Source organism: Dermochelys coriacea, chromosome 9 (genome assembly GCF_009764565.3).
Source record: "Dermochelys coriacea isolate rDerCor1 chromosome 9, rDerCor1.pri.v4, whole genome shotgun sequence".
NCBI classification, from domain to species: Eukaryota; Metazoa; Chordata; order Testudines; family Dermochelyidae; genus Dermochelys; species Dermochelys coriacea.
The window spans coordinates 11,655,282-11,683,241 of record NC_050076.1 but is presented as its reverse complement, the minus strand read 5'-3'; the positions used below and the strand labels follow the sequence as shown (position 1 = coordinate 11,683,241).

The following is a 27,960-nucleotide window of genomic DNA, read 5'->3' as shown; positions in this document are numbered from 1 at the left end:
AGGACAGTCAAGTGCATAGGACAGCTGCTATCGCTTGTATAATATGCTACACTAAGTGTTAAGTAGAAAAATAAAGGGAGAGAAGACCTTCATTAAAAGCTAAAGCAGACACGTCTACAACTGCCTTGATTGCAATCTGTCTTGCATATGCTTTTTTACTGTTAAGCATACAGGTCAGCTTTATCGTAAATGACACAACATCAAAGCTTTAATTATCACCTGGCTGATAAATGACTCAGTACAAGTTTATACTGTTTTGCTCTGAAGGTCTCACAACTCAGATATCAATTTTATTTTTTGGGTTGAGGAGCTTTATTTGGGCAGGGGGGAAAAAAAAACCAAAAAACCAAAACACCCTCACAGGCAGCTCTGTTCTTTATCTGCTGCCCACTGAAAATGTTCACACTACATGCCAGTCACATGTAGCATCTTAAGATTACTGCAGTAAAACTATTACTTGCATCACTCTTCCAGCTTGATATTAATTCTGTGATTGTGCAGCAAGGTGAGGGAACTTCTTTTGTAAAAGGAGCTGTTTCTTTTTTTCTAAGCTTTTCATCCTTGCTTGTTTGTTCAAGTGTTGTTCTATTCTGAGTCTGTAAAGAAGAATAAGCATTAATTGTTAAATTTCATTTTAGTCCAACACATTTCTCCGTCATATCACTTATGCCTAAATTTTGAAGATTTTTTTGTAAGACTCAAATTTCAACCTGAGCAATTAATTTAACTGGGCAAGCTGGCTTCCATTAACAAGAATTCACTTGGAGACTCAAGTTCAGCAATCAATATCAAGAATTTATATCAGAGGCTTGTGCTGGCTTCAAGACCTGGGCCCAGCCAATACCGATAACAGTTGCTATGATGAGTAGAAGCTGGAACTAAAGAGGAGAAAAGGTCCCTACTTTATATTAGCAATAATGAACTAGGCCAGGTCCCCACTGCTCCAAGCCTTATGAACAACACACCTTTTATTCATGGTTTTCCCCTGCTATTCAGGGAAAGGGCAGTTCTGCCATAGCTCCACCATGAAAAGTATATTTCATGCAAATTGTATCACATGCTTTACAGTAATATAAGATGCATGGTATATGTATGAAGTATAAATGTCTGAAGTGAACAAATTAAGAACAGCAATGAAAAATAAAAGGAGAAAACAGGCTCCTAGGGGAAAATACCTGAAGTTGTTTTTAGTTTACAGAAGCTGCAGAGAAGATGTTTCTCCAGTTAATCACCCCTCTAAACCAGGAAACATACCAGTTCCTGACAATGGTTTTTAGTAACTGGAGTACATTCCCTACATGGTGTTTAATAATGAAACAGTGGACATAACTGGTTTATTTCAAACAAGTGCTTGATACTGTAAATACAACAGATTAACAGTTCAAGATGAAGTAGCAACAGTAAAAGGAGTTAAAAGTTGTTTTAGGAAAAGAGGTTGCCAGTAGAGAGATAGGCCCAGGTCAAAACAGTAAGTAGGAACTAGGTTAAGTTGCTTTGGTAGTATGTAATATGAGATCTTTTCTAGTGACTAGACTGGAGCATGTTTAGATTGATACTAGGAAAGTCCAGATAGGAGGATTATCAAGGTATGGACAATGGATAGGGTCATCAAGACAGAATGTTGTATAGGAAGTGAAAGGATTTAGTATTAGCCTGAATGCAAGAGAGTTAGAAGTCCAGTGACACTGAGGTTGATAGGCTGGTGCATGGGAAGGACCACAGAATTGACCATGAAAAAGAAATGAGGCCATGGTTCAGGTGCAGAGGAAGTTCAGTCATCCTGAGTTTGTCAGACAGTTGCAAGCTTGACTAGAGGGGCAGAGATTGGGATGAAGATAGCATACGGTTGAGGGAGAAGAGAAGGGACCAAGAATGGAACTCTGGAGTAATGCAAGAATGAAAAGGAGAAGAGATGAAGCCACCAAGGGAACTGCTAAAGAACTAGTCAAGCAAGGAGTCATGAAAGCATAGAGGAGAGAAGTGAGGAGGAGGGGTTAGGTGACAGTGGCAAAAGGAGCAGAAAAATAGGATGGATCAAGCCCTTATAATACATGGTCAGAAAGAGGCCACTGGTTACATTAGTGAGAGCAACAACAGTATTAACTTTCACCGCTGTTAGCAGAGATAGTCAGCAATCGTGGGTACAATAGCACAGTTTTTTCCTCCACTCTGAATCCTACAGGTAACAAGTATGGGGGGGGAGGGAGGGTGCTCATAGAAAAAACCTTGGTTGGTTTGTACATAAAATAACTTTGGAGTACAGAACAATTTTGCAGGTGGATAAATTTGACAGAAAAGGAGGCGAGCAAGCTATAATTCAGAATGACTGATAGATGAGGCTAAATAGCCCATGCAGCTCAATCTGCAAAAGTATAACAAGGAAAAAACATTTTGTAATCTACATGCAAGCCATCCTAATTACAGATGGGTGTGTGACATAGGAGTGATTATGCACCGATCTGCATAATATCTGGCAGCAGTAAAAAGGCAAATGATCTCAGGATTTTACCAGAGATGCTGACCATAATTAAGCAGCTGGTGTTGTGGAACTGTTAGGCAGATAATAAAAAATAAGATAACATTCAGAATATTATATACAATTCTGGGTCAGCATGGTATGGCTAAGATGGGAAGAGTGTCACTGAAATCAAACAAAATACCATACAACTTAGTTTGTATGAAAGAAGCTGTACAACATTTCGAAGCGATCAGATTCAGGGTTATATAAGCTATGGCCAGACTGAATTTATTAGGAGACTAGAGGAATGGTCTTAAGCATTTTATCATAATTAACATGCATAGCACCAAATGTAGGGCGGGTGCTTTGTGCAAATCATCATCTTTGGAATTCTAACACTGCATGAAACTATACATTAGAATGCAGGCAGGGTTGACTCATTCCTTCATCTTTCTGAGAGAAGTAAGCTCGAGTTCCATGTAGTATGTTATGTGGGCGGTCTTTGAAATTGGTCTCATCTCTCCTCTGTGTATATTAAAGACCCAGGGCACTTTCAAAAGAATAAAGATTTGGCCTGGTATACATGACTCAGATTTTACCTTCACACAGTTAGGTGCTACACACCTGGAAGGGATTCATTCAGATTATTGGTAAAAGTCTTCTGGCATTAAAAGTGCTCTGCAAAATATTACCAGACAAAATTTCTTTAAGCAAAGTCAGACCCAGAAGATAAATGGTGACAACTTCAAAGAAGCTGGGATACAGTATAAGACACCATGTCATCTCCAACAGTTATTCAGCTGTACCCAGAACCAATTAAACACTAGGAACGTGAGTTGACTGTGTTCACAGAACTGGGACCTCTTACAGACGTGCTTAGCTTTAAACAGATAAGTAATCCCAGTGGTTTCAAGGGGACTACTCACATGCCTAAAATTAAGCACATGCCTAAGTGCTTGCAGGCTCAGGGTCTTAAACAGTATTTGTTCAGTGTCACCTATTCCCCATCCTGTAAAGGAAAAAAATAATCCACAAGCTAGAAAAAGCAGTAAGACTGTCCTTTACAAGACTGGAAGAGCTAGACTAGTACCCAACAAACAGGGTCAGAGAATTTTCCTTTCCATTTCAAATTACCTGATGAAATGTTTCACGTGTGGCGAGTAGAAGAATTTCCTCCTGTTGTATTTTTTGTTTAGGTACCAAGGTATAGGCCACTCTTTGGAATTGTACCTGCCAATGACATACAAATTGATTACAATATTATCCAGCATTTAGATTGCTGCATCTCAGTTAATGGATTGTAACGAAGCTGCTCTTTTTTGTTCAAGTGGGTAGGTACTGTTGTCTAGTCCAGGGGTTCTCAACCTTTTTCTTTGAGGGCCCCCCCCAACATGCTAGAAAAACTCCACAGTGGCAGGGGGTGTCTCAAGGCTCCAGACTTCAGCTGCTGGGTGTAGGGGACCTCGGGGCACCAGGCTCCTGCTCCATGGGGCACCGGGTGGCCCTCCATAAGCATAGTTTGACTTCCATTTTAGGGAGCCAGCTCTGCACAGCAGGGCCCGGGGAGGGAGCACCACCTCCACCCCCTGACTCACCTCAGCATGCCACCCAGCTATCTGGGTTTGGGGGGAGGGGTGTGCAACCAAAAATTATAACTCAAAGAAGGGGGGCGGAAGGGAGGTTCTTTCTCTATCTCCTCAAACTCCTGTCACTCCAGTGCAGAATACAGAAACTGTTTCTCAAAATGCTATTACACTGAAGGTAAAATCCTGGCCCTATTAAAGTTAGTGGGAATTTTGCCACTGACTTTGATAGGGCCAGGATTTCACCCTGAATCTAAGCTTACTGGAGTTTATTGGATATAGTCAACTTTAATTTACAGAAATTACAAACAACAATTTAAAATACCTGTCAACAATGACAGGAGATTCTGAATCCACCTACGTGTAGTTCCATCTACACTGTAAGTCCTATAGTTTTTGGAAGACTAGGTTACATAGTTGGCCCTGAACACTAGGGTGGCCACTGGCCAGGTCCAGTTTTCAACTGAAAAGTCTGGTCAAAAAGGGGACTTTACGGTTTCTGGTTACAAAGGGTGGGGGAGGCGTCCTACTCAGCCAGGGCCGCCTCCTATCTGTGTCAGGCGGCTGCAGCTCCCAGCCCTGGCTCTGCAGAAAAGTCCCTCCTGACCTGGGCAGGTGGGAGGCGGAGCAAGCAACGAGGAAGAGGAGCGAACGAGGGGCAGGGGAGGTTCCAACGCTCCTGCTGGAGTGTCTGTTTTTTAAATAATACAAAATTGGCAACCCTACCCAATACAAAGGTCTTGCAATGCAGCTGAGAAAAGTCCAGGTCTATAGCACAACTTGGAAACACTTTGAATTCATCGGCACAGCAAGATTGAAGCATATTTCAACAACGTCAGGGGACTACCATATTGTAACCAGGTCCCCCAGTACTGTAAAGCTTAGAATATAAATGGAGACCAAGCTCTGTTTGCTGTTTATCTGGTGATTTATCCATGGAATTGCGAGAGAGTAGTTATCACCACCCCAGCCCAGCTAACTGCTTAGCAAAGTTGCCACTGATGAAACACATCGCCAAAGGTATTAATGTTGTTTAGTAAATATTGCTTTTCTCTTCTAGATGGTAGATGTATCTTGTTCTTGATAAGGTTAAAAAGATGCTTTTTCCACAATAGACATGTTATCTGACTCTTTTTCTGTAAGATGTTTCTGTTTTTGATAGTACTGATACCTTCTACAACTCTGCACATATAGAACAGTAATCCTCTTTCCCATACCAGTAGGTGCGTCCTAAGAAGTCATTTCTCCACTCGCCAGGTCGTGGGTTTTCGTGGCCTGTTTGTAACAGCCGCAGAGCAACTTCTCTTTCTTTAATAACTAAGTCTATTCTTCCCATAGACTTTTCCACCTGAAAACAGAATAACCATTTCAACATGACACTGAAGCCACAATGTTGGCTACTGATCTGTGCTTAAACTGAGGAACTTTTAGTTAAGGTGCCAGCTGGCTAAGGCTCAATCCAATCCAATGAGTTGATGCTGGTAGGTTGTGGAAAACAACTGGAAATATGCAGATTTTATCTGCATTTCCAACAGAGTTCATGGAAATGGTTTGTCACGCTGGTTGGCAACTTGGGCTCTGGTTAGAGACTCCGTTCCTATTAGACGATCAGAGAGCAGCAATGGCCAAACTACAACATTTGACCAGAGGCTTCTCGACACTTTTTGAGCTAGAAACCTTGTTACCATGATTCATGTGTGAGTAGATGAACTCTCTAAGGTTAAGGTAGGGAGAGAAATGTGTAGGCAAACAAGGTCAGAAAACTGAAGGTAAATGTTAAAGGAGATACTGAAAGAGAGTGAGAGAAATGAGAAAAGAACCAAGAGGTCACATGCTCATAGAAGCCCAGGGAAGATAGAAAACAAAGGAGTTGAAGGCAGAAAGATAAAGGATAAGAATATGGGTGGGCTGCAACTTGAGCCAGGAAAAGATACCAGAAATGACTGTGAAATCAGTTTCAGTGGAATGAAAGAGGCGATTTAATATGAATACGATTTAACAGACTCATAGGAGTGGAAGGAACCTCGAGAGGTCATCTAGTCCAGTCCCCTGCACTCATGGCAGGACTAAGTATTATCTAGACCATCCTTGACAGGTGCTTGTCTAACCTGCTCTTAAAAACCTCCAATGATGGAGATTCCACAACCTCCCTAGGCAATTTATTCCAGTGCTTAACCACCTTGACAATTAGGAACTATAGGAGGTGAGAAAGGCTTTGGAACAAGTTAACTTTTACATTGCTACCCTAAGCAAAATGAATCAGGAACATAATTCTGGAAACTGTCTTTTACAGGTTTGCAAACAGTGCATCTTTCACACAAAAAGTTTACCTGCAGTGATGTTTTTAGCTTATATGAAAAAGTTACCTTTTCTAATCGTTCCGGACTTGGCATAGGTAAACTCTGTCGCTTTGCTTCTTGCTCTAGAGTTAAAAGCATATTTTTCTCTTTCAGTAGGACATACCTGGATCAAAGAACGTAATAGTACAATAAGGTCAGAAATTAGAGTTAAGTTTTAATACTAACATGCTTGTAAATTATTCACTTAAACAGTGATTCTCAACCGCTGGGATTACACGATTTTGTGTCTGGTACTCTGGGCTCCCAACATCAAGTTAAAAAGTCTGGGTTTTTTTGGTTTGTTTTTCTAAATTCCTTGCCTATGCTACTTAAGTTGTATTGTTAAAGATCTTGCAATGCTAACCATCTGATTTACTTTTAACAGGGCTTTTTCCTCTGTGATTTCACAGCACTTTACAAAGGATGGGTAAACACCATTATTTCCTGTTTTTACAGTTGGAGAAACTGAGGGACACAGGACTAAAGTCATTTATCCCAAGCTCACAGTCCGTGGCAAAGGCAGGAATTAGAACCCCATGTGTCTTAACCCCTAGACCCATCCTCTGTCCATGAGACCAAACATCCTTAACTGATGGGCCACATTGGATTCTTCTGCACTGGAGCCCAATTCACCACTTCTACCAGCAATACACCGTACATACTCTGACCAGAATTAGAACCCCAGTGTAGGTTAGGGTGTGCACAACTGAGTGGGAAACTGAGTTCACTGGCTAATACAGCCATGTCTTTCATATGAAAACTGGCACAACTGCCTCAAAAGGATAGGAAACACTGCACTAAAACACTTACCAAAGTTTGTGCAAATCTTCATTACTCTTGTTTCTTAGGTGTTTTGCATGCCACTCATCCCCTGTAAAAACAACAGCAACAAAAAACAGTGATTTAATCTAAAAATGATCCATTTTCTGAAAAAATATTTCCACCTGCACACCATGTTGATTCCCTGGAAAGAATGTCAAATTACAAACACCAATTTTTTCAGTCTTTTCCTTGTAGAGGACATTGAAATACTGACCAGACCCAACCTTGCTTAGAAAACACATGCTCACATGTGAAAGAAACTGTACTGTTCCCTAATACTTGTAGCAGGCATTCAGAGCTAGGTAAAGTTGTAGGCAGAAGCAGAGAGACAGACAAAAGTAGCTTTAGGGATATTACTGTTTTCCTTATTCGAATAATGTTCCTTGTTCTGAGTTAGAAGTGCAACCCTTTCTGTAATCTCTCGTCACATGACAGCATGGATGAAGACTATATGCTGGGCTACAGGGCTTAGACATTTTGCCTCTGCTCTGCATAATAAATGTTCCACTTATATTAACACAGAATTAAAATAGAAAAAGCAAATGAATATACAAGAAGTGGCATGACATATTGCCACTAAATGCCTTCTAAAATCCTGCATATTAATTTGCATATTTTTTTAACAGCAGAAGTATATCAAAAAGACACCAAATCCAAAAGTTTAAAAATAACTCACCAGATTTAACTACAGTTTCTCCCCAGTTTTTTGGGTCATCAAAAAACTCCTCCAGTCCTTTCCGTGATAAAGTAGTATGGAGAAACTTACACTGATAGATGGGCTCTACTTTAGTAGTGTTCTTATGGAGCAGATTCAAGGTTAATCTGCAACAAAGGTAAAGAAAAATATATATTTGATTAGGAAAAAGAAAGAAATCTGCTAAATATGAACTTTACCCTCCTTTCCATTCTCATGGACACCTTCCTATTCTGATTGTAACAAGTTTTCTATTTGCAGGTTCTCCAACACTGGAGGCTGCAGGGTCCACTGGAGAGAGAGTCAAAAGACATGGGTCAGTTCCTGGCTCTGTCGATGTCAGACACATCATTTCTATTTTCATTTCCCCTTTCAGTCTGTGTGTGTGTGTCTTGTTCTCATTTGTTTATAAGTTTCCTGAGCAAGGGATTGTCTCTTATGCATTTGAGTAGTGCTGAGCACAAAGAGGCCCGGATCATGGTTGAGACTTCTAGGTACTACTATGAAACAAATAATAAATAACTGGTAAAAACAGCATTTACGAAAAACAAGAATGACATGCAGAAACAAAGCAAGTACTGTGTTTCATAACACTAATATGTGCAGGAAGATGCCGTTATTACAAAAAATGCTGAAGGACCTTTAACATCCACATGGAGCTTCTGTCTTTAAGGTATCACCTGTGGAAACTCTAATATTACCTGGAAATAACTAAACTACTTCAAACTCTGTCAAGAACCTATTTTTCATGGGAGTATAGCTACTGCAAACCTAGTTTTAGACCAGAGGTTCTCAAGCTGTGGTCTGTGAGCTCCATTCAGGTGGTCCGCAGATAGTTCCCTCTAAGGTGCGTGCCTGAGTGGCCATACATGAGAATGAAGGGCCACCCACCTAATTACTGGTTTCAGAGTAGCAGCCGTGTTAGTCTGTATTCGCAAAAAGAAAAGTACTCCTTTTCTTTCCACCTAATTACTGGAGCCGCGCAAGCATGGCTCCACTAATTAGGTGCCTGGACCCTGGAGAAGAGACACGTGAGAGGGGGGCAGTGGGGTGAGAAGAGGGGGTGGGGAGGAATTTGGGATGTGCAGGGTTGCGGCGGCCAGAGAAAGAGGAGACTCTCCCCAGCTCCAGAGCTGCAGCTGCCAGGGAAAGACGGCCCTCCTTTCCAGCCCCAGCTCGGACGCTGCTGTGGCGGAAGAGGTAGGGAGAGACCCCCCTCCTTTCCAGCCCCAGCTTGGGGGCTGCCGCAGCAGGGGAGAGAGGGCACATCCATCACATTAGAAAGGTAAGACTACTGATATTAAAATATGAGTTGTGTGCTTTTATTTATAGAACAAAAAAAAATTAAGGTTTTTTTTATATAGTATTTTTATCCAAAGTGCTTTATAATAGTTAGCTAATGGTACAAACAACATTTGGAAAGCTCCTTAAGTGGTCCACCAAGACCCTCAGCAATTTTCAAGTGGTCCACAAAAAAAAAAAAATGTTTGAGACCCACTGGTTTAGACTATCAAGTTATCCTTCTCGTAGTGACTAAATTTGATAATGCCCTAAATTGATATTCAGGGGCCTTTGTGAAATGAGTTGGTAATATATCTAGTTCTACTGAGCAAGTTCCATCTCAGCTGGCACTCTTGTTGGCACTCTCAGCAGCAACTGTAGTTAAGAAACTAGACCTTTCTGATTTTATCAGCTGAACAATAAAGTAATGCCTCTGGATACTAGCATGGAGAAAATGTTTGTTACAAACTTCATTATCCTGAAATGCAAACTTTTAATTTATATGCCCAAATGTGCACTGGCCTGCAAATCCCCAAATTAGCAGACATCAATAGCAAATCAGGGAGTCCCATATATTGGCAGATTAATTTCTTTAGCCTGTATTTTTTTTTTTTTTAAAACAAAACGTCAATTTTCAAGATTTGTTATTTCTGATGTCAGTTTACAATAATAAAGAGAAAACCTATTTTGTGTGGGATGGAAGTAAGTGCGGGTCAAAAAATTAATGTAATCCCTTCTGACAGGTTTCAGAGTTTTTCCACCAAATGCATCCGATGAAGTGAGCTGTAGCTCACGAAAGCTTATGCTCTAATAAATTTGTTAGTCTCTAAGGTGCCACAAGTACTCCTTTTCCTTCTGACAAGGTACAGCTGAGACATATTCCACAGTTTTCTGTAGCATAACTCAGATTCCATTACAACCAGCTGTACCAAAATCTAAATGTGAAATTTCAATACATTGTTTTGAGAAACAGATGAGTGTTACTCAGATATTAATCATTGTGAAATCTCACTAAGTACCAATCTGGGTTTAATCAGAGCTTCATCGTTCTAAAGAGAGGGACAAATTATCCAAAAGAATGAATGCATACATAGTCTTGAAATGCATTCGATGAAGTGAGCTGTAGCTCACGAAAGCTTATGCTCAAATAAATTTGTTAGTCTCTAAGGTGCCACAAGTACTCCTTTTCTTTTTGCGAATACAGACTAACATGGCTGCTACTCTGATACATAGTCTTGCTTGCTGCGTGTGGATATTAAAGACCATATAAATTATTATTCAAGAGGAGGACTTTTCCCAATGGCAGTTTCACGCCTGATTGTCCCCAGGAGGAGAATGAATTTCATTAAAACTTGGTGAAACTATTCCTTCATTATATAGCTGATAAACTAGATGTTGAAATATTATGGGGATAGGTACCATAAGGATCTGAACAGAATATAGTAAAGCTCTTTGCAAACAAATAGACTGAAGATTTTGCTGTTATTTTGACATGGTATTTAGAGGCGGTCCATTAGGAGCTGGATTCTAGTTGCCAGTTCATTTCAGAGAGGACAAAGCACAACATCCAGCATCAATCTGGGGCACCACTGTTCTGGGCTGGATTTCAGGAGATGAACTGCCCTAGGGCTGCTATGCTTACCGCATTGTAAGGGCAATAATCCCATACGCTGCAGGCTCTGCGTGCAGAACATTGCTGGCAGGCTACATCAGAATGGCCCCAAGTCTGCCACAAAGCGAAGCTATTTCCAATAAACAGTTTCAGAGTAGCAGCCGTGTTAGTCTGTAACCGCAAAAAGAAAAGGAGTACTTGTGCTCCTTAGAGACGAACAAATTTATTTGAGCATAAGCTTTCGGGAGCTACAGCTCACTTCATCGGATGTTGTCATCATGAATAGGTCAGAATATGAACAAGAGGCTCCTAGGCAGCTCTCCAACACCACATTCTACAAGCCATTACCCTCTGATCCCACTGAGGGTTACCAAAAGAAACTATACCATCTGCTCAAGGAACTCCGGGAAAAAGCACAAGAGCAAATCCACACAGACACACACCTAGAACCCCAAGATCCACTTCCTGGACACTACAGTGCTAAGAAGTGACAGTCACATAAATACCACTCTATACCGGAAACCTACTGACCGCTATACTTACCTACGTGCCTCCAGCTTTCACCCAGACCAGACCACACCACACAATCCATTGTCTACAGCCAAGCTCTACGATATAACCGCATTTGCTCCAACCCTTCAGACAGAGACAAACACCTACAAGATCTCTATCAAGTGTTCTTACAACTACGATACCCACCTGCTGAAGTGAAGAAACAGATTGACAGAGCCAGAAGAGTACCCAGAAGTCACCTGCTACAGGACAGGCCCAACAAAGAAAATAGCAGAACGACACTAGCCGTCACCTGCAGCCCCAGCTAAAACATCTCCAGCACATCATCAAGGATCTACAACCTATCCTGAAGGACGACCCATCACTCTCACAGATCTTGGGAGACAGGCCAGTCCTTGCTTACAGACAATCCTCCAACCTGAAGCAAATACTCACCAGCAACCTCACAACACACAACAAAAACACTAGCCCAGGAACCTATCCTTGCAACAAAGCCTGTTGCCAACTCTGTCCACATATCTATTCAGGGGATACCATCATAGAGCCTAATCACATCAGCCACACTATCAGAGGCTCGTTCACCTGCGCATCTACCAATGTGATATATGCCATCATGTGTCAGCAATGCCCCTCTGCCATGTACATTGGGTCAAACTGGACAGTCTCTACGTAAAAGAATAAATGGAAACAAATCAGACGTCAAGAATAATAACATTCAAAAACCAGTCGGAGAACACTTCAATCTCTCATTTGATTACAGACATAAAAGTTGCAATACTTCAACAAAAAAACTTCAGAAACAGACTCCAACGAGAGACTGCTGAATTGGAATTAATTTGCAAACTGGATACCATTAACTTAGGCTTGAATAGAGACTGGGAGTGGATAGGTCATTCCACAAAGTAAAACTATTTCCCCATGTTTATTTCCCCCTCTCCCCCGTTCCTCTCACATCCTTGTCAACTGCTGGAAATGACCCACCTTGATTATCACTACAAAAGGTTTTTTTTCCCTCTCCTGCTGGTAAATAGCTCACCTCACCTGATCACTCTGGTTACAGTGTGTATGGTAACACCCATTGTTTCATGTTCTCTGTGTATATAAAATCTCCCCACTGTATTTTCCACTGCATGCAGCCGATGAAGTGTAGCTCACGAAAGCTTATGCTCAAATACATCTGTTCGCCTGTAAGGTGCCACAATCCTCCTGTTCTATTACCGATGAACACACGCTTTGGCCTACAAAGGCCGACGGCCCCTCTTCCTCAGCTGTTCAACGGCCACCTCCGCCCCCCGGCCCGGCCCTCAGCCGCCCCCGGCACACAGTGCGCGGACCGGGCCAACCCCAGGGCCCCCCAACTCAACAACCCAAAACGCCCGCCCAGCACAGCCCGCCTGCCACGGCCGGGGGGGTCACCATATGCGCCCCACCCCCTTCGCAGGCCACCTCATCTCCCCCGCCCCACGGGAACCAGTTACGCCGCTCAACGGGCCCCTACCCGGAAAAGCAGGTGGCTGGCAGGGCCGGTAACACTCCCGAGACCCTCAAAGCGCTGAAGAAGCGCCGGTACAGCGTAGCCGCCATGATGCCCACAATGCCTTGCGCCACCGGCCACTTCCGGCTGCGAGACCGGAAGGAAGGGCTTCGGGTAGAGTTCCAGGACAACGTGCCCGATTCCAAGATGGCGGCGCCACGGCTTCGATCTCTTCGGGGTAAATGGCCAGCGGCCCCGCCCCTTGCCAGTTTCACACATGGCCGCTATGAGCCTCCTGCTCCGGGCCGCGGCCGCTTTGGGGACTCGCAAGGTCCTGTTCAGGGCGGCAGGTGGGGGACGCGCCTCCCTGCTGGGCAGATATGTCGCGCCCTCCGGCATCATCGGTAAGGAGCCCCCGGGCGGGCAGAGCTCGGTGTCCTCTGTAGCGGGGTGACCTTGGGGAGCGGGGTGGGGGCTCTGGGGAGCGGTGTGTCTGCGGGGAGCGCGGGGGGTTGGGTAATTGGGTTTCCTCTGGGGAAGGGGGTACTGTAGGAAGAGGGGCTCCTCTGGAGAGAGGGGATCTCTCTGATGGTAGTGGTGGGGTCTCCTTTGGGGAGCGGCGAGGGGGGCCTGTGAGGAGAGAGGGGGGGGTTCCTCAGTAGGGAGGGGGGTTCCTCTTTCTAGTGGTTAGACCATCGCTCTGGAGGACCTGGGTTTTATTCCTGATTCTGCCATTCGAGTTGTGTGACTGATTGTGAGACCCAGGCCCATGGGTACCAGCTGGCAAAGGGTTCCACTCCTATCAGGCCTGCTAAACTCACTGCTCCTAATACACTGCTTTCATAGTATTTGTCTATGAAGACTTTCATGTGAGGCTTTAAATGAAAGCCAGGATCATGCTGGTCATTAATATCGTTGTGAAATGTACAAACGCTGCATAAAATGTTACATATGTGTAATGAAAATGTTTTAAGGTCTGTGTCCAAGGCAATGCTGACAAACACGTTTTGGGTCAGACAAAGGATGTTGATTGGGATTCACATGTCTCTCTGTTGGCCATCTAGATTAAACCCTGTAAAGCAAAACAATGAAAGCTCTGTTTACATATGGAATCAATAGGAAATACAAGAAAAGAAAACAAGCCATAAGGCTTAGCCTGGCCATGTGCAAAGACAGTGAACTTTGGGACTGTGAGTAGAAGGCAGAAAAATCCTTCACCGAGGAAGCAAAAGGGCAGTGCTTTTGGCATTTATGAAAGAGGGATCCCAGCCTTGTTGGTTGGCGATGCTGAAAGAAGGCTTTGGTTGAGAATAGACTGCTTTAGACAGGAGGGTAGCCTGTTAAATTAAGTGTAATCTCTAAAAAGTGTGTTATGATTTTCTTTTATATGTAACTTTTCTGTTTCCATTGTCCTTACTTGCTATCGCTTAAATCTTAGCCTTTGATAATAAACTTATGATTGTTTGCACTGTAAATATATCTCAGTGCTAAGATGTTATATAGGAGCTGACTTTCAGTTAAGTCAAACTTGTGTATATACTGTCCTCTTGGGGATAGCGAACCTGGTATTTCTGTGAGTGTCAAGTGGTTAAGGGCTGGACGCTACAGGGAAATGATTCAAAGAGGACTGCAGTGCAAAGTAAGAGCTAGCATAAGCCCAGAGAAGCGATGTTGGGTGGCTGAAGGGCTGGCAGTGTCAGAGACACTCCCTGCCTCAGTGAGGGGGAGACAAGGTGACGCAATCCTGGGCACCCTGAAAAAGGATCACAGTGACCTTGGGCAAAATACTCATTTTTGGTTTCTCTTTGTGAAAAGGAGCTAATATGATCCTTGTTATGGGGTGGTCTTTGAGATCTGTAGACGGGAGCTGCAAGTTGTTTAATTTTTTTTTGAAACAGCTAACTAGGAGGCCTTCTGGAACATCTTCAATTCAAGTCTGTTGTAAGGGCCAGTTGGTTGTGTTGTATGCTGCTGCCACTCTTTCCTCTTGCATGTTCTGTTGCTAAAGGTATTTACTTGGAAATGGAGAATTTTCTCATTACCTTAGTCTTGTAATGTGTACCGATGAGAAGGTCCTTGCACTGAGCCGCATTGAACCTGCTGGGATTCTTTGCTGGTGCAGAGATCTGCTCATGCTGAGCTAGTGGCAAGGTTGGAGCCTAAATGTTCAGCAGGCCCCCACACTTAATGTGTAGTACAGCCAGATATATAAACTTCCTTTTCAGTATCTTAGTCCTTGCGTCTACCTGCTGATTTCATTTCTGTTCATAATGCAGTGTAAAACTGAGAGAGCTTGTAGTCATAGGCACAGGTGTCCACTTAAGAGTCAGTATGTCACTTCCACTCCTGTTCCACGATTGACCTGGGGGTCAAAATTTTGGCCACCCCAGACAAAACGTAGTAGCATGCTCATGTGTGAACTTACCTAACTGTAGAGATTTTTATATGGAAGATTCTTGTGCAAATGAAATTTTCTTCAACTCATCTATTTTCCGTCTATGACTTGCTCCATAGAGAGAGTTTCATCTTGGAATACTACCACTTCTGTAGCATACAATTGGGGTTAGCTCTAGGAGTCCTGCTGTCCTAGGCAAAACAATAAATACCCTTACCAGCCTGCAGTTACCCACACCTTACTGAATGTTTTACTACTTTTTTTTTTTTTTTGCCTGCATTGCAGAGCTTCTCCTGTACATAATCTCTGCAGATAGGAAAAGGACATAATAATACCCTGGTTTAATTTTGCAGCTCCGGTACGACATGGAAGCCATGGGAAAAGAATGTTTGTCATCACGCCAACAGATTTCTATGATAAACGATTTCTGAGCTTGCTGGTAAGTTAATTTTTTGTTGTTGTAACTCAAATAATTTGTAAATGATGGATTGTGTTTAAGGTATTAATACACTCATTCCTATTATTTACAATGCAGTAGTATCCAAAACGTATGAGGCACTAGCCACACAAACAAGATTTCCTAGTCCCTATCATGAAGAACTTGCCATTTATAAAGACAAAGACAGTTTGGGCAAAGGGATATGTCATACCAGCCAAGTGGGCAGGATGGTGATTGACATCTGTTATGTTAGTGACTTTTTTCTTTTTTTTAAATTGTATGTGTAGTATATGTAAATTAACTATCTTCAATTGCCCCCTTTTAAGCTATTGTTAGTTAACTGCTACTTTTTTATTGCTACTGCTTTATCCTTTCCTGTTGTCTTTTTTAATTTTAACTGTCATCTGTTTTCCAGGTTTAGTAATATTTTAGCTCTTGGCTGCTTTAAGTCTTGTAAAACTTCTCCCAGTCCAGGAGCCCCCCATTACTACCCCACAATAAGTGTACCCTCCTTCCATCCAGCCCACCCACACCGGAGATTTAGGCTCTGTAGCCCTGATCCAAAGCCCGTTCATGTCAATGAAAAGATGGGCTTCCGATCAGATCCAGTATGTGGGGGAAATAGTCAGTCAGGTGAGACTCCATGGAGTGAGTCAGGGGTCTATATGACCTCACTTATGCCCTGCAATCACTGATCATTGTATCTTTTTAACAGATTTCATATAAAATATTAATTCTCAGCTTGCAATGGGTTTTTTAAAAATTGCATTTTGACTCAAATTCAGTCAAAGGTAGTTTTAGTGCTTCATTATAGTTAATCAGCTCCAGGCTTTGAGTAATATTGTTTTACCTACTAACAGTATTGCCTAGTAAAGAGACTGGGATGCAGAATTTGTATGTTGCATTCCCAACTCTGAAACTGATTCAACTTTATAATGTTGTCAAGTCACTTATTTTCTCTGTGGCTCAATTTGCTATGTTGTAAAGATGGGATTAATACATGTATCACCTGGATTTTGAGGCATGTTTACTGTTTTCTGAAATGCTTTGAGATCCTTAGCTGGAAACACTAGTATTCCAGTTGCAATAATAAATCATATTTGATATTATACAGAAGAAATATTGTGGAAGTTCAGATTTTGGTGTTCTAATATAGGAGAGATAATTATAAGAGTAACTGAGATTTGCAGAAGAAGTGGTTATTTTTCTGTCAGACTGATCTGGTGTCTTTTTCTCTCCCCCCTGCTAAACAGAGATTCTATATATTATTGCCTGGGATACCAATAGCAGTACTTATAACATATGTCAACATCTTCATTGGTAAGCACTTCTGTGATGTTTAACTAAGCTACATTGTTAAAGTTGGATAAAGAAAATGAAATAGGTCTGATAGTAAATTGAATTTCTTCAAAGGATTGCTTGGAAGACCCTTATCTCTAAAACTGGCTTGGTAACTATGGGTCATGTTTAAGGCTGCATATCTGTCATGAAAGTCACGGGTTCTGTGATTTTTCCGTGACCTCAGTGACTTCTGCAGCAGTTGGTGCAGTTGGCTCTGGCAGCCCCTGGGCCAACCACACCAGCCTCTGCTGGGACAGTCTCTGGCCACCACACCCTCTCTCTGCCCCCGTCTTCCCCTCAGCAGCAGTAGTTTGGGTGTGGGAGGTGGCTCAGGACTAGGGCTGGGACAGGGTGTTGGGGTGCGGCCAGCATGTCCCTGCAGTTCCTAGGTGGAGAGTCCAGGGGGCTCTGCGTGCTGCCCCCTCCTGCAGGCACCACCCCCAGAGCTCCCATTGGCTGTGGTTCCTGGCCAATGGGAGCTGCAGAGCCGGTGCTCATGGTGGGGGCAGTCCGCGCAGAGCCTCCCTGGTCTTCCCTCTCCCTAGGAGCTGCAAGGACATGCTGGCTTTCGGGGAGCCGCGCGGAGCCGGGTAGGGAGCCTGCCAGCCCTGCCAACCCCCTGCTCCCCAGCACCAGCGGGGGTTCTGGGCCATGAATTTTTGTTTACTGGGTGTGACCTGTCCATGACTTTTACTAAAAATACCCATGACTAAAACGTAGCCTTAGTCATGTTGTGTAAAAATATACTGAAGGGGAGAATCCAGTAGCTGACCTAACATCTCTTCCTTCTCTATTTGTTTTATAAAATGCAGGGAAGCTTCGGAGAATTGATCAGCAGTTATACATGTGTCTATTTTCCATTTGATATTCTTGTGCAAGTCATATTTGCATCAGTGATGTTTATGTATGTGCACAGCAGAGCTGCGCACATAATGAAGAGGATAATATTTTCTGTCTGGATTAAAACATATACCTTGTGCATATTCCCAGATAGGTGTACGGAATATACATTTAACAGGACACTGCCAATTTAAAATCAAAATTCTTCCTGACTTTTTTTTTTCGACCCTACAATGTAATTAACCTCAAATTGCGTTAATTGAAAGATCAGAGAAAAATGTATTTAATTTTTTTTCTAGCTTGTTTATCTTTGTGATGGCACTTTGGGTACAGTCAGTTTCACTCTTTCGTCTGTATAGTCAGTCCTTTCCCCTTTTTGTTGTGTGGGTTAAAATATAGGCATGTGTAACTATAGAACAGAATTGGCGGGAGGACTCCGAAGCAGGTATAGTACCTGAAACTACTTCCAGACTGTTCCAGCTCACTTTATTGAAACCAAATAGAATCAAATTGATAGTGTCTCTTTAAATACTTTGTGTGTGAAATGCTCTTTAATTGTCTTTATTTGTATAAGGAAAGTAAAGTGTGTTTCTAAAATGTCAATAGTATTGAACATCCCTCCATTTTCTCTTGTCAGGTGAAGCTGAACTTGCAGAGATACCAGAAGGTTATGTTCCAGAGCACTGGGAATATTACAAAGTGAGTACAAAACTATGAAAGGGATATGGCATTTCCAGTACACTCCTCCTCCTCGTACATCAATCTTGGGAGGAAAATATTTAAAATGTGTTGGATATATTAGTGAGGATATCTGCTACTTTATGTGATTGGGTCTTCATGCAAATATACATTTTTCAAATTAAATACATGTTATTTTATTAGATCTGTTTTTGGTATTCTAACAGTAGCAGATGCAACTGACCTGTAATGTACATAGCTGGGTAAATAGTAAGAGCACTGTACATGAAGTTGTGAACACAAAATCCGTAAATAACAAAAGCACTTTTACCAAGTCAAGATCTAAATCTCTTTTCTGGTCACCAGTCCATTGGGGTTGTTTTTTTTGTTTTGTTTTGTTTTTTTTGTTTTTTTAAACACGCCCCTGAGCTCCAGGTCTTGAGATACTACACTTTAAAATTACATTGTTTATCCCATGTGAATTACTTTCAATGAATAGTAGGAAATTCATACTTTTATAGTAGGACTGTCAATCGCAGTTAATACCTGATATTAACTGAAAACAAAATTAATGCGTAAATTTTTTTAAATGGCATTAATCGCACACATCTGGTTGGGGAGGGAGGCATCGGCTGTGGAGGGACCTGACAGTGTCCGGTCAGGCACAGTAACGCCAATCCGCCTCTGGATGGGGCGGAGAGGAGAGGAGAGGAAGTGGCTCCCATCCCGGCTCCAGTGGAGAGATAGGGATCCTGACCCTGCCGTGCCCCAGTGCTCTTAGCTGGCCCCTTGCTCCGGAGATGGGCCTGCCCCTCCATGCACCATGTCCCAATGCCTCTAGCAAGCCCTTCACTCCAAGGACCAACCTCCCCACACACTGTGCTCCATTGCTTCCAGCCAGCCCCTTTCTTCAGGGACCAATCCCCTCTCCCCCCCGTTTTCCCCCCATGCAATGCCCCCAGCCAGTCTCTTGCTCCGGGGACCGACACCCTCCCTCCGTGCCATGCCCCATTGCTCCGAGATGGCCCCTCACTCTGCAGGGTACCCCATAGAGAACAGGGGCCTGCTGAGCTCAGCCTCCCTGCACTAGCCTCTCCTCCCATGTTGCATGCTGAGTCTCTGTGGTAAAATACACCCTCTCTTGCAAACAAGAGCTCGCTCAGCTGAAGGGAGCCCACCTCGCTCAGTAAAAGGAGGTGAGCCTGGAGAGTCCAGTACCAGAAACCACCCTTCCAGAAGCAGCAGCAAGACACCCCCTCCTCCTGCACAATTCATTGCTTGCTTCCGCCCCCCCCCCACACACATCCTCACGCCCTGTCCTCCCAGAACCTCCTGCACAAGTCATTGCTTCTCCCTCCCCTTCCCCCCGTCACCCATCTTCCAACACTGAATGCAGATTTCTAAGATGAAACTCTCTTCCTCTTTGGACAGGGAGCGAGCCTGGCAAGCTCAAAAACCCAACCCAACAGGAGCAGCATCAAGAATTCACCCTTCTCCTGCACAACTCACACCCCTCCCATCTCCACAAAACTGACTTTCTGAGATAAAAAAAAAATCTTACCCCTTCAGTAAGCCAAGACTCCTTTAAAGGAGACACATAATAAAAGCTAACCCAGCAGCAGCAGGAAAAAAAGCCTCCTGCACAATTCACTCCCCTACTGAATGCTAAAATGCTGAGGTAAAATCTTTCCCTATCCACGGCAAGGACTGAATGGACTTGTAAAACTTTATAGCCTACATTGTTTTATTTTTGAGTGCAGTTATTATCAAAATAATAATAATAATGCCTGTAATTCTGCATTTGTAAGTTAAACTTTCATGATAAAGAAATTGCACTACAGTACTTGTATGAGGTAAATTGAAATAGTATTTCATCTTTTTTACAGTGCAAATATTTGTAATAAAAAGTGAGCACTGTACACTTTGTATTCTGTATTGTAATTGAAATCAATATATTTGAAAATGTAAAAAACACCCACAAATATTTAAATAAATATGATATTCTATTACTAACAGTGCGATTAAAACTGCAGTTAATCACTTATTTTTTTTAATCTCATGATTAATCATGGTTAATTTTTTTAATCGCTTGACAGCCCTATTTTATAGTATTTGTCAGCAGTGAATCAAAGTCGAATATCTCACAACTTTTCAGAGTTAAAAACAAAGATTTTTTTAATGCCATCAGAAAGCTGAGAATCCCAGCCCTAGTAGCTCATGAGATGTTACTTTACAATTGTCACTGATTTTTTGATGTAGCTATATTTTTATTTTTAACTGGCTAATGATTGTACATAGCAATACACAGACCTCTATCTGACTAGTTCAGTTTACACGGTGATTGAAAGATTAGATAAAAGTTCCCATGTGCAATCAGCACTTAGTATTAAGATTACTGAATCTTTACAGTAATAGGTTTGGAGTCCATTTTATGGAGATTATGGTAGCAATTTTTGATTAACTTTATTTCAGCAATTGTCTTACTTTGTTCTTAAAATATGAAACACAGATTTTCCCTCCTTTTAACTGTCCTCTTTTTTTTTTATTCCACAACAACCTATTCTATTGTGTGTTATCTTGAATAATGTCAAAAATGGCAAATGGGTAACTTTTTTTTAATAGGTCCCCATTCTGCAAACATTTACTCATGTGCTAAACTGTATTAACTGTGAGTAATCCTGTTTAAATTAGTGGTACCCATGATAGTGAAGTTAAGTACGTAAGTGTTTGCAGAATTAGGGGTATAGAGTTTAACATAATTTTTAATTGCACGTTATCATGGTAAATGGGACTAGAAAGAATATTTAAAAGTGTGGTCAAATTTCCCTATCATTATTATTTGTGGGGGTTCTTGTGTGGAAATTATATGAATAATCTAATAATCTTATTTTCATCTCTTCCAGCATCCTATAACTAGGTGGATTGCTTGTTATCTCCTTGACTCTCCTGAAAAGGAATATGAAAAAATGTTGGCTTTAGTTGATAGTGAAGCTAAAAAAGCTGACCTAAGGTAAAGATAGGATGGGTTTGCTGAAGCTTTTAAAAGCCAGTATGTACTGCACTAAATCATTTCAATTATGACACAATACTAGAATTTTTCTCTTCAATTGGACATCTGATCAGGGCTTGAAAAATCCTCTGGCCCTTGGTGAGTGAGAAGCTTTTCCTGGCAAATATTGGTTCTAAACCATCAGTTTCTATGGAATGTAACTTTAGTTTAAAAAAAAAAAAGAAATTGAAACAATAACTCTTCAAACACAAACCAAGTGTAAACCAATGCAGTTTTATCTTCCTGAGTCAGGAGATGGACAATTGCTTGGCCTCTGCTAATGCTTGTAGATTTGGTGTCTGGTTTGTTGCTAGGTTTCAGAGTAGCAGCCGTGTTAGTCTGTATTCGCAAAAAGAAAAGGAGTACCCGTGGCATCTTAGAGACTAACAAATTTATTAGAGCATAAGCTTTCGTGAGCTACGGCTCACTTCATCGGATGCATTTGGTGGAAAAAGCAGAGGAGAGATTTATATACACACACACACACACAGATGTTCTCTGTGTGTGTGTATATAAATCTCTCCTCTGCTTTTTCCACCAAATGCATCCGATGAAGTGAGCTGTAGCTCACGAAAGCTTATGCTCTAATAAATTTGTTAGTCTCTAAGGTGCCACGGGTACTCCTTTTCTTTTTGGTTTGTTGCTACTGTCCAGAAAACCATGGTCACCAGTGACATTGTCCAGTATCATGTTAGTCTCATGCTGCTGTTGCTTGGGTAACTGAGCACTAACAGAGGAGGTGCTAAGCTTCTTGGAATGTTGCTCCTAGACATTCTTGGTGGAGACCCTCCCACCTTCATCTTTCCTGGTTATTTCTGACTGGAAGGTATCTGGTAAAGTTTTCAGTTCATGATTATGAAGGAGACTACTGTCTATGTTTAGAAATCTCATCAGGTTTTTTATTTTTATTATTATTATTTTATTATTTCTTCAGCTAGTTTACTGAAAAACCAAGTAAATATAATGAAACACAGTGATGGAATATTTAAGACCATGGGTAATTCTTCGTATTTGTAGTATTGTTCCCATGGTCGTCGTAGAATATATAGGACCAAATGAAATGCTGATGTAAGAGGGGATGACTCCTTTGATATCAGTGTTTAGTGTGGCCCATGGAAGATGATAAATTACAAGCTGAATTTGACTTTCATTTTCCATTTCTTATAGGCTGAAGGAATTGGAGGCACGTCGACTAATGAGAGAGAGGGGAGATGGGCCCTGGTATCACTATGAGACCCCTGATAAAAATCTTATTGATTATTCTGCTAAAGCAACTCCTGACAATTAAGCAGTTAATATACTGTTTCAGAAGAACACCCACAAATAGCAACTGAATAATGTAATGTGTATCCTGTTGTTACTTGCTGACTTAAATAAAAGTTTCTATTTCAGTATTTTTCAGTGTTGATTCTAGTAAGTTTTTAAATGGAGAAACTTGTTGCTAATCATGTACAGCTGTAAAATGTGTACAGGTGGAGAGAATGGCTCTCATGTCAGTTGCTACTAGTTTGTCTGTTTCCCAAGGGTGTCAGTAGGTAATATTGATTTTGTAACGTGTTCCTCCCCCCACCCCCTTAGGATGGTGGTCACCAGCTCATTTCACACAGGCTATCAAACAGCCAGACTGACCTGAGCTAGATTGGAACAAGTATCTGAGAGCGGAAAGACTCTATTCCATTACCAAACCATCTCTCATATATTCCCATACCTAACGTTAAATGAATTGTATGAGAAAATAAATCATAACTTAATTTTTTATGGATAGTAATAAATGAAATGGAAGTCAAAGCACTTTTTAATATGTGAAATATTTCATAGAATGTAAATTAAGTGGTGTGTTTTTTTTTTATTAGATCTGCAGTTCTTTGGAACATCTCAGATCCAAAAGCCCCATCTCCATCCCTATAGACAACTCCACTATCTTCCCTGCCAGTCAGGCTCACAACCTCGTTATAATAGTCTTCATGCTCGTTTCATATCCAAACTCTGGCCATAGCCTTTCACTGCTTCCTCTACATCCCTACAAATAACTTCCTCATCACTCAGGCCATGCTACTCTCCTCTATGAATCTCTTAATTAGCTTCTTGCCTTCCTCCTCAGTTTCAAACCTCCCATCATCATCTTTAAGGCTCTGCATAACTTAGTGACAGTCTGCCCTTATTTCCTCCTATCTCCAACCATTTCCATATCACCTATGGTCTTCCTAAATGCCCCTTTTATCTCTTTCTTCACTTGTGTCTAACCACCTTCTGAGCTTGGAACGCCCTCCCTGTAAAGCCAATTCCTCTGAAAGATACTCCTTCCATAATGCTTTTCAACAATGCTGTGTGGCTTTTTTTTTCTTTAAACAGGGTTTAAAAAAATCTGCAACCTCTGTTATGTTCTTTACTATAATTTATCTGAACTACACTGTAAGCTCCATTGGGGCAGGGAATGTCTGCATCCATACAGGGCTGAAGACACTGTCAGTGCTCAATAAATGCATTCATATTTAAGAAACTCCTACTACAGAATGATACCTTTAAAATGAAAAATATCTGGGGTAGATAAGGTTATAGTTTCAGGTAACTGAGTGTAACACACAACTAATACTTTTTGTCTTCAAAGTGATTTTAAACCCAGCTAATCCTCTCACTAATCCTGGGGAGTTACATATTATCCATGTTTTACAGATGGTGTAATTAAGGTAGAAGTTGGGTGACTTGCCCAAATCCACAGAATTTACAGTATTAACAGGCTACATATTATTTGTATTACTTATTAGATGCTCTTTTGCCTTGTGACACATGAGGCAACTCAGTCTTTTCACTTCCATCTGTCTAGTGCCACATTTCTTGCTCTATTTTAGTCTTTTCCCATGACAGCAGTATTTTTCCTCATTGATTTTGTTATATGTCATCTGTTATCCTCCTCTTTTCCATCTTCCACCAGGTAGTATCCAGTCAAGGATTTGACTAGGAGCACAGTTTTTTGACATCCATACATGTCCAAACCACTTCAGCCTTCTTTCTTGAATCATTGTCTGTACAGTATGCTGTTCAGTCCTTCGTAACAGATCTGCGTTGTTTACTTTATCACACCAGCAGACACCAATTACTCTCTGCAAGCATCTCTGATGGAATGCCTTAAGTTTCCCGTTGTGGTTTTCTAGCATTTATGAAGTTTCAGAGGCATATAATAATGTTGGTATCACAATGGCATTGTCTAAGTTTATCTTGGTTTGTGTGTGAATCTCATATTTTCCAGATACTCGTCTGTCTCAGGCTCTATCTACCTTCCCAATTCTTGCTTCCACCTTGTGGAGTTGGCCATGGGCGCTAATTCTATTTCCAAGAATGACAAACGTGTTAACCATGGTGTATTATTCATTACTGATCACATACACACCGTCATTCCTGTCTCCTCTTCCAACAATCCTAACTTTTTGGGGGTGAGGGGAGAGAGTTCAGAACTCAAAGGGGAAGGCTTTTAAAAGCATCTAAAGAATTTAGGAACACAAGTCCTGGGGCTCATGCTCCTATCCCATGTGTGCTTTTGAAAATCTCCCCCAAGTTTCTAGATGGCAGGTTTATGCTCTATCATGGAACTACATATATTTTTTCATGTATGGGAGGGATTTGAATGGACAAATATTAAAAATCTCATTTACGTCAAACTGATATATAATTCAGCATTTATTAATGGAAAACTTTAAGTATTAACATTCTGTTCTCAAAAGGGAGAAGCTTTCTGATTCTATCAAACACTTGGTAGATGAAAGAGAAAAGTAGACAATTGGTTAATGAAAGCTTTTTAAATAGATGTCCGAAGAGCAAGAAACAAGGTAAAAAGAACTGTATTGATAAACATCAGTTAATAGTACACATTGAATCAATGTCAAAAGAATTGATTGTCTTCAACTGTCTGATTATGCAGCTATTTGAGCGTATAAATTTAAACATTAAATAGGAATGGCTGAAGAAGAACAATAGTTTTCTTTAAGAACAAGTTTTCTTTAAAAACATAATGTAAGAGCGACCATATTGCATCAGACCAGTGGTCCATCTAGGCTAGTATCCTGTCTTCTGATAAAGGCTGGTGCCAGATACTTCAGAGGAAGTAAACAGAACAGGAATTTATCGAGTTATCCATCCCCATCCTCCAGTCCCAGCTTCTAGCAGTCAGAGATTTAGGGAGAACCAGGGGCTGTGTCCTAGACTCTCTTGATTAATAGCCATTGATGGACCTATCCTCCAATAACTTATCTAATTCTTTTTTGAGAATCAGTTATACTTTCTTTTTCACAACATCCCAAAGTAAGGAGTTCCACAGGTTGACTGTGTGTTGTGTAAAGGACTTCTTATGTTCGTTTTAAACCCCACTGCCTATTATTCTTGCCACTAGGGGGAGATATTTCCTCAAATTCTGATGCCACACATTTTAGTCTACTGTATATGTATTCCCCTAGTTTTTAAACCCCTTATCAGCAGTGGATTTTTTTAAAAAGTGCCTCTCTCTCTCATTTTGGTATCTTGAAGCTATCTACCATTAGCCACTCTGAAGTCTCCGCTTTCTAAACAGAATAAGCCCAGTTCCCTTAGCCCTGTCTTATATTTTCATACTGCCGATCATCTTTGGCAGCATCTGCTGCAGCCTTCCTGATTCAATAACCACCTGAATATGTACAGCTGACCAACACTGCATAGAATATTCCAGATAAGTGCAACCTTTGCCATTTTATATCCTTGCAGAGTATTGGAAAGGTTCCCCTTGGCTTTAGTGATCTTTGGATCAGGCCCTTTTTGCTCTGCCAGTTTTATCACCTTCAGGTTAATAAATAATAATTCAAATACATAGCTCTGATGTAGCGCTTGTCATCAGTGGATCTCAAAATATGTTATAAAGGTTAGAAGGCTCATCCTCATTCACATCACTTATATGTATTGTATTTTGAGTAACAGAGGTCCTAAGACTGACCCCTGAGGCCCTGTATGCATAAGCCTTTTCTAGTTTGAAATACATCCATCTATGATGTCTCTCTGTTCTTGCTTTTGAGTGGGGTCTGGTCTATACTACAGAAGTTATGTCAACGTAAGGCAGCTTTACATTGACCTAGCTAAGCATCTATACCAAACTGTAGCTCCCACTGATGTAACTCGCCCGCTGCACCGACTTAATAACGCCACCAACTCGAGAGGCGTAGCACTTAGGGCAATGTAGTTAGGGCAACTCAGTGTAGTGTAACACTGCGTTACTTACGTTGAATTTAGTGGCCTCAAGGAGGTGTCCTACAATGCCTCACCATGACCACTCTGGTCAGCGTTTTGAACTCCATTGCCCAGTGACTAGGTATGCAGGAACACACCCCTCCCCTTTTAAAGCCCCTTGAATTTTTGAATTTCCATTTCCTGTTTGTTCAGTGTGGAGAGCTCACCTAGCAATTCTCAAGCATGCCTAGCAACCACCCAGCTGACCAGGCCGGCTCCAGGTTGCGGACAAGCTCCTGCCTGGAGTACACACGGTGGTGGATCTCCTGGGTCTGTGAGAAGAAAAGGCTCTGCAGACACAGCTCTGATCCAGCCATTGAAATGTTGATATTTCTGAGAAGACCGTTTGTGGCATGGCGGAGAAGGGCTACAAGAGGGACATGCAGCGGTGCTGTGTGAAAGCTAAGGAGCTGTGGCAGGTACACCAGAAAGCCAGGGAGACTAATGGTCACTCTGGTGCAGAGCCACAAACGTGCCACTTTTATAAAGAGCTGCATAGCATCCTTGGTGTAGACCCCATGATCCTGTGCATACTTTGGGGGAGCTGGAGTCATAGGCCCCCGCAGTGAACAGTGAGGAGTAGGTGTTGGACAAGGAAGAGGAGGAGGAATAAGGGGGCTAGGAGACTGAAGCATCCAATGGCACAGCAAGCCAGGACATGTTCTTGACTCTAGAGCAGTAGAGCCAGTCCCTACGGTCCAGCATGGGGAGAGCCTGATGCAGGGGAAGGAACCTCTGGTAAGTATGCAGTTTGCTTTGACATTGCAGGTGTAATTAATGACATCTGTTCATTTGCTCTTTTTTAATCATTTAATCTTTTTAATCATGAAGAGGTAGTGAAATAAACAAGTACAGTTAGGCAGAGGCAGGCACTGTTGCAGCATCAGGTGTGTTGTGCTTGCAATGTTAATCACAATAGTGCAGAACTGTGCAGGACTCATACTTCTCACAGAGATGGCAGATGTGCAGGTTTGCAGGGCTTTTGAAAAGAGGCATGAAACATTATGGGATGCAGATGAAATTATGGGATGAAGAAAACTGCATCATGGAACATTGAAACCATGTTCCCAGTCTCCCTGCATGACTTGATTGCCCCTATAAGGCATTGAAAACCCTTTCCAAAACACCCTGCTGCTTGATGGTGTTGAGTTGCACAGTGGGATAGCTACTCATGGGACATCGCTATCTGCATCAC

General features: G+C 41.8%; 2 protein-coding genes across 3 annotated transcripts; one reads left to right on the top strand and one right to left on the bottom strand.

The window, feature by feature from the left end:
• Positions 1-252: 252 nt before the first annotated feature.
• Positions 253-13,044, bottom strand: MRPL47 (mitochondrial ribosomal protein L47). 2 transcript variants are annotated; one of them, XM_038415684.2, is made up of 7 exons: positions 12,801-13,044; positions 7,879-8,024; positions 7,191-7,251; positions 6,408-6,504; positions 5,259-5,389; positions 3,593-3,688; positions 253-596 (listed from the first exon to the last, which is right to left on the bottom strand). In XM_038415684.2, the coding sequence occupies exons 1-7, from the start codon at positions 12,884-12,886 to the stop codon at positions 482-484; spliced, it is 732 nt and encodes a 243-aa protein (XP_038271612.1). In that variant the 5' UTR covers positions 12,887-13,044; the 3' UTR covers positions 253-481. The 2 variants fall into 2 exon arrangements, with proteins under 2 accessions (XP_038271612.1, XP_043347871.1); XM_043491936.1 differs by lacking the exon at positions 12,801-13,044 and adding an exon at positions 10,820-10,839.
• Positions 12,971-22,912, top strand: NDUFB5 (NADH:ubiquinone oxidoreductase subunit B5). Its single transcript, XM_038415683.2, has 6 exons — positions 12,971-13,180; positions 15,525-15,610; positions 16,864-16,930; positions 18,429-18,490; positions 21,373-21,479; positions 22,686-22,912. Exons 1-6 carry the CDS (start codon positions 13,054-13,056, stop codon positions 22,804-22,806), a joined length of 570 nt encoding a protein of 189 aa, XP_038271611.1. The 5' UTR covers positions 12,971-13,053; the 3' UTR covers positions 22,807-22,912.
• Positions 22,913-27,960: the final 5,048 nt, after the last annotated feature.

Bases quoted from the DNA above. Each gene is read 5' to 3' on its own strand.
- NDUFB5 (XM_038415683.2), top strand. From the start codon at position 13,054: ATGGCCGCTATGAGCCTCCTGCTCCGGGCCGCGGCCGCTTTGGGGACT. The intron at 16,931-18,428 runs GTAAGCACTTCT...TTCTCTTGTCAG, and splicing joins ATATGTCAACATCTTCATTG to GTGAAGCTGAACTTGCAGAG. The intron at 18,491-21,372 runs GTGAGTACAAAA...CATCTCTTCCAG, and splicing joins AGCACTGGGAATATTACAAA to CATCCTATAACTAGGTGGAT.
- MRPL47 (XM_038415684.2), bottom strand. From the start codon at position 12,886: ATGGCGGCTACGCTGTACCGGCGCTTCTTCAGCGCTTTGAGGGTCTCG. The intron at 7,252-7,878 runs GTGAGTTATTTT...TTGTTTTTACAG, and splicing joins AGAAACTGTAGTTAAATCTG to GGGATGAGTGGCATGCAAAA. The intron at 3,689-5,258 runs GTATGGGAAAGA...TGTCATTGGCAG, and splicing joins TTCTTAGGACGCACCTACTG to GTACAATTCCAAAGAGTGGC.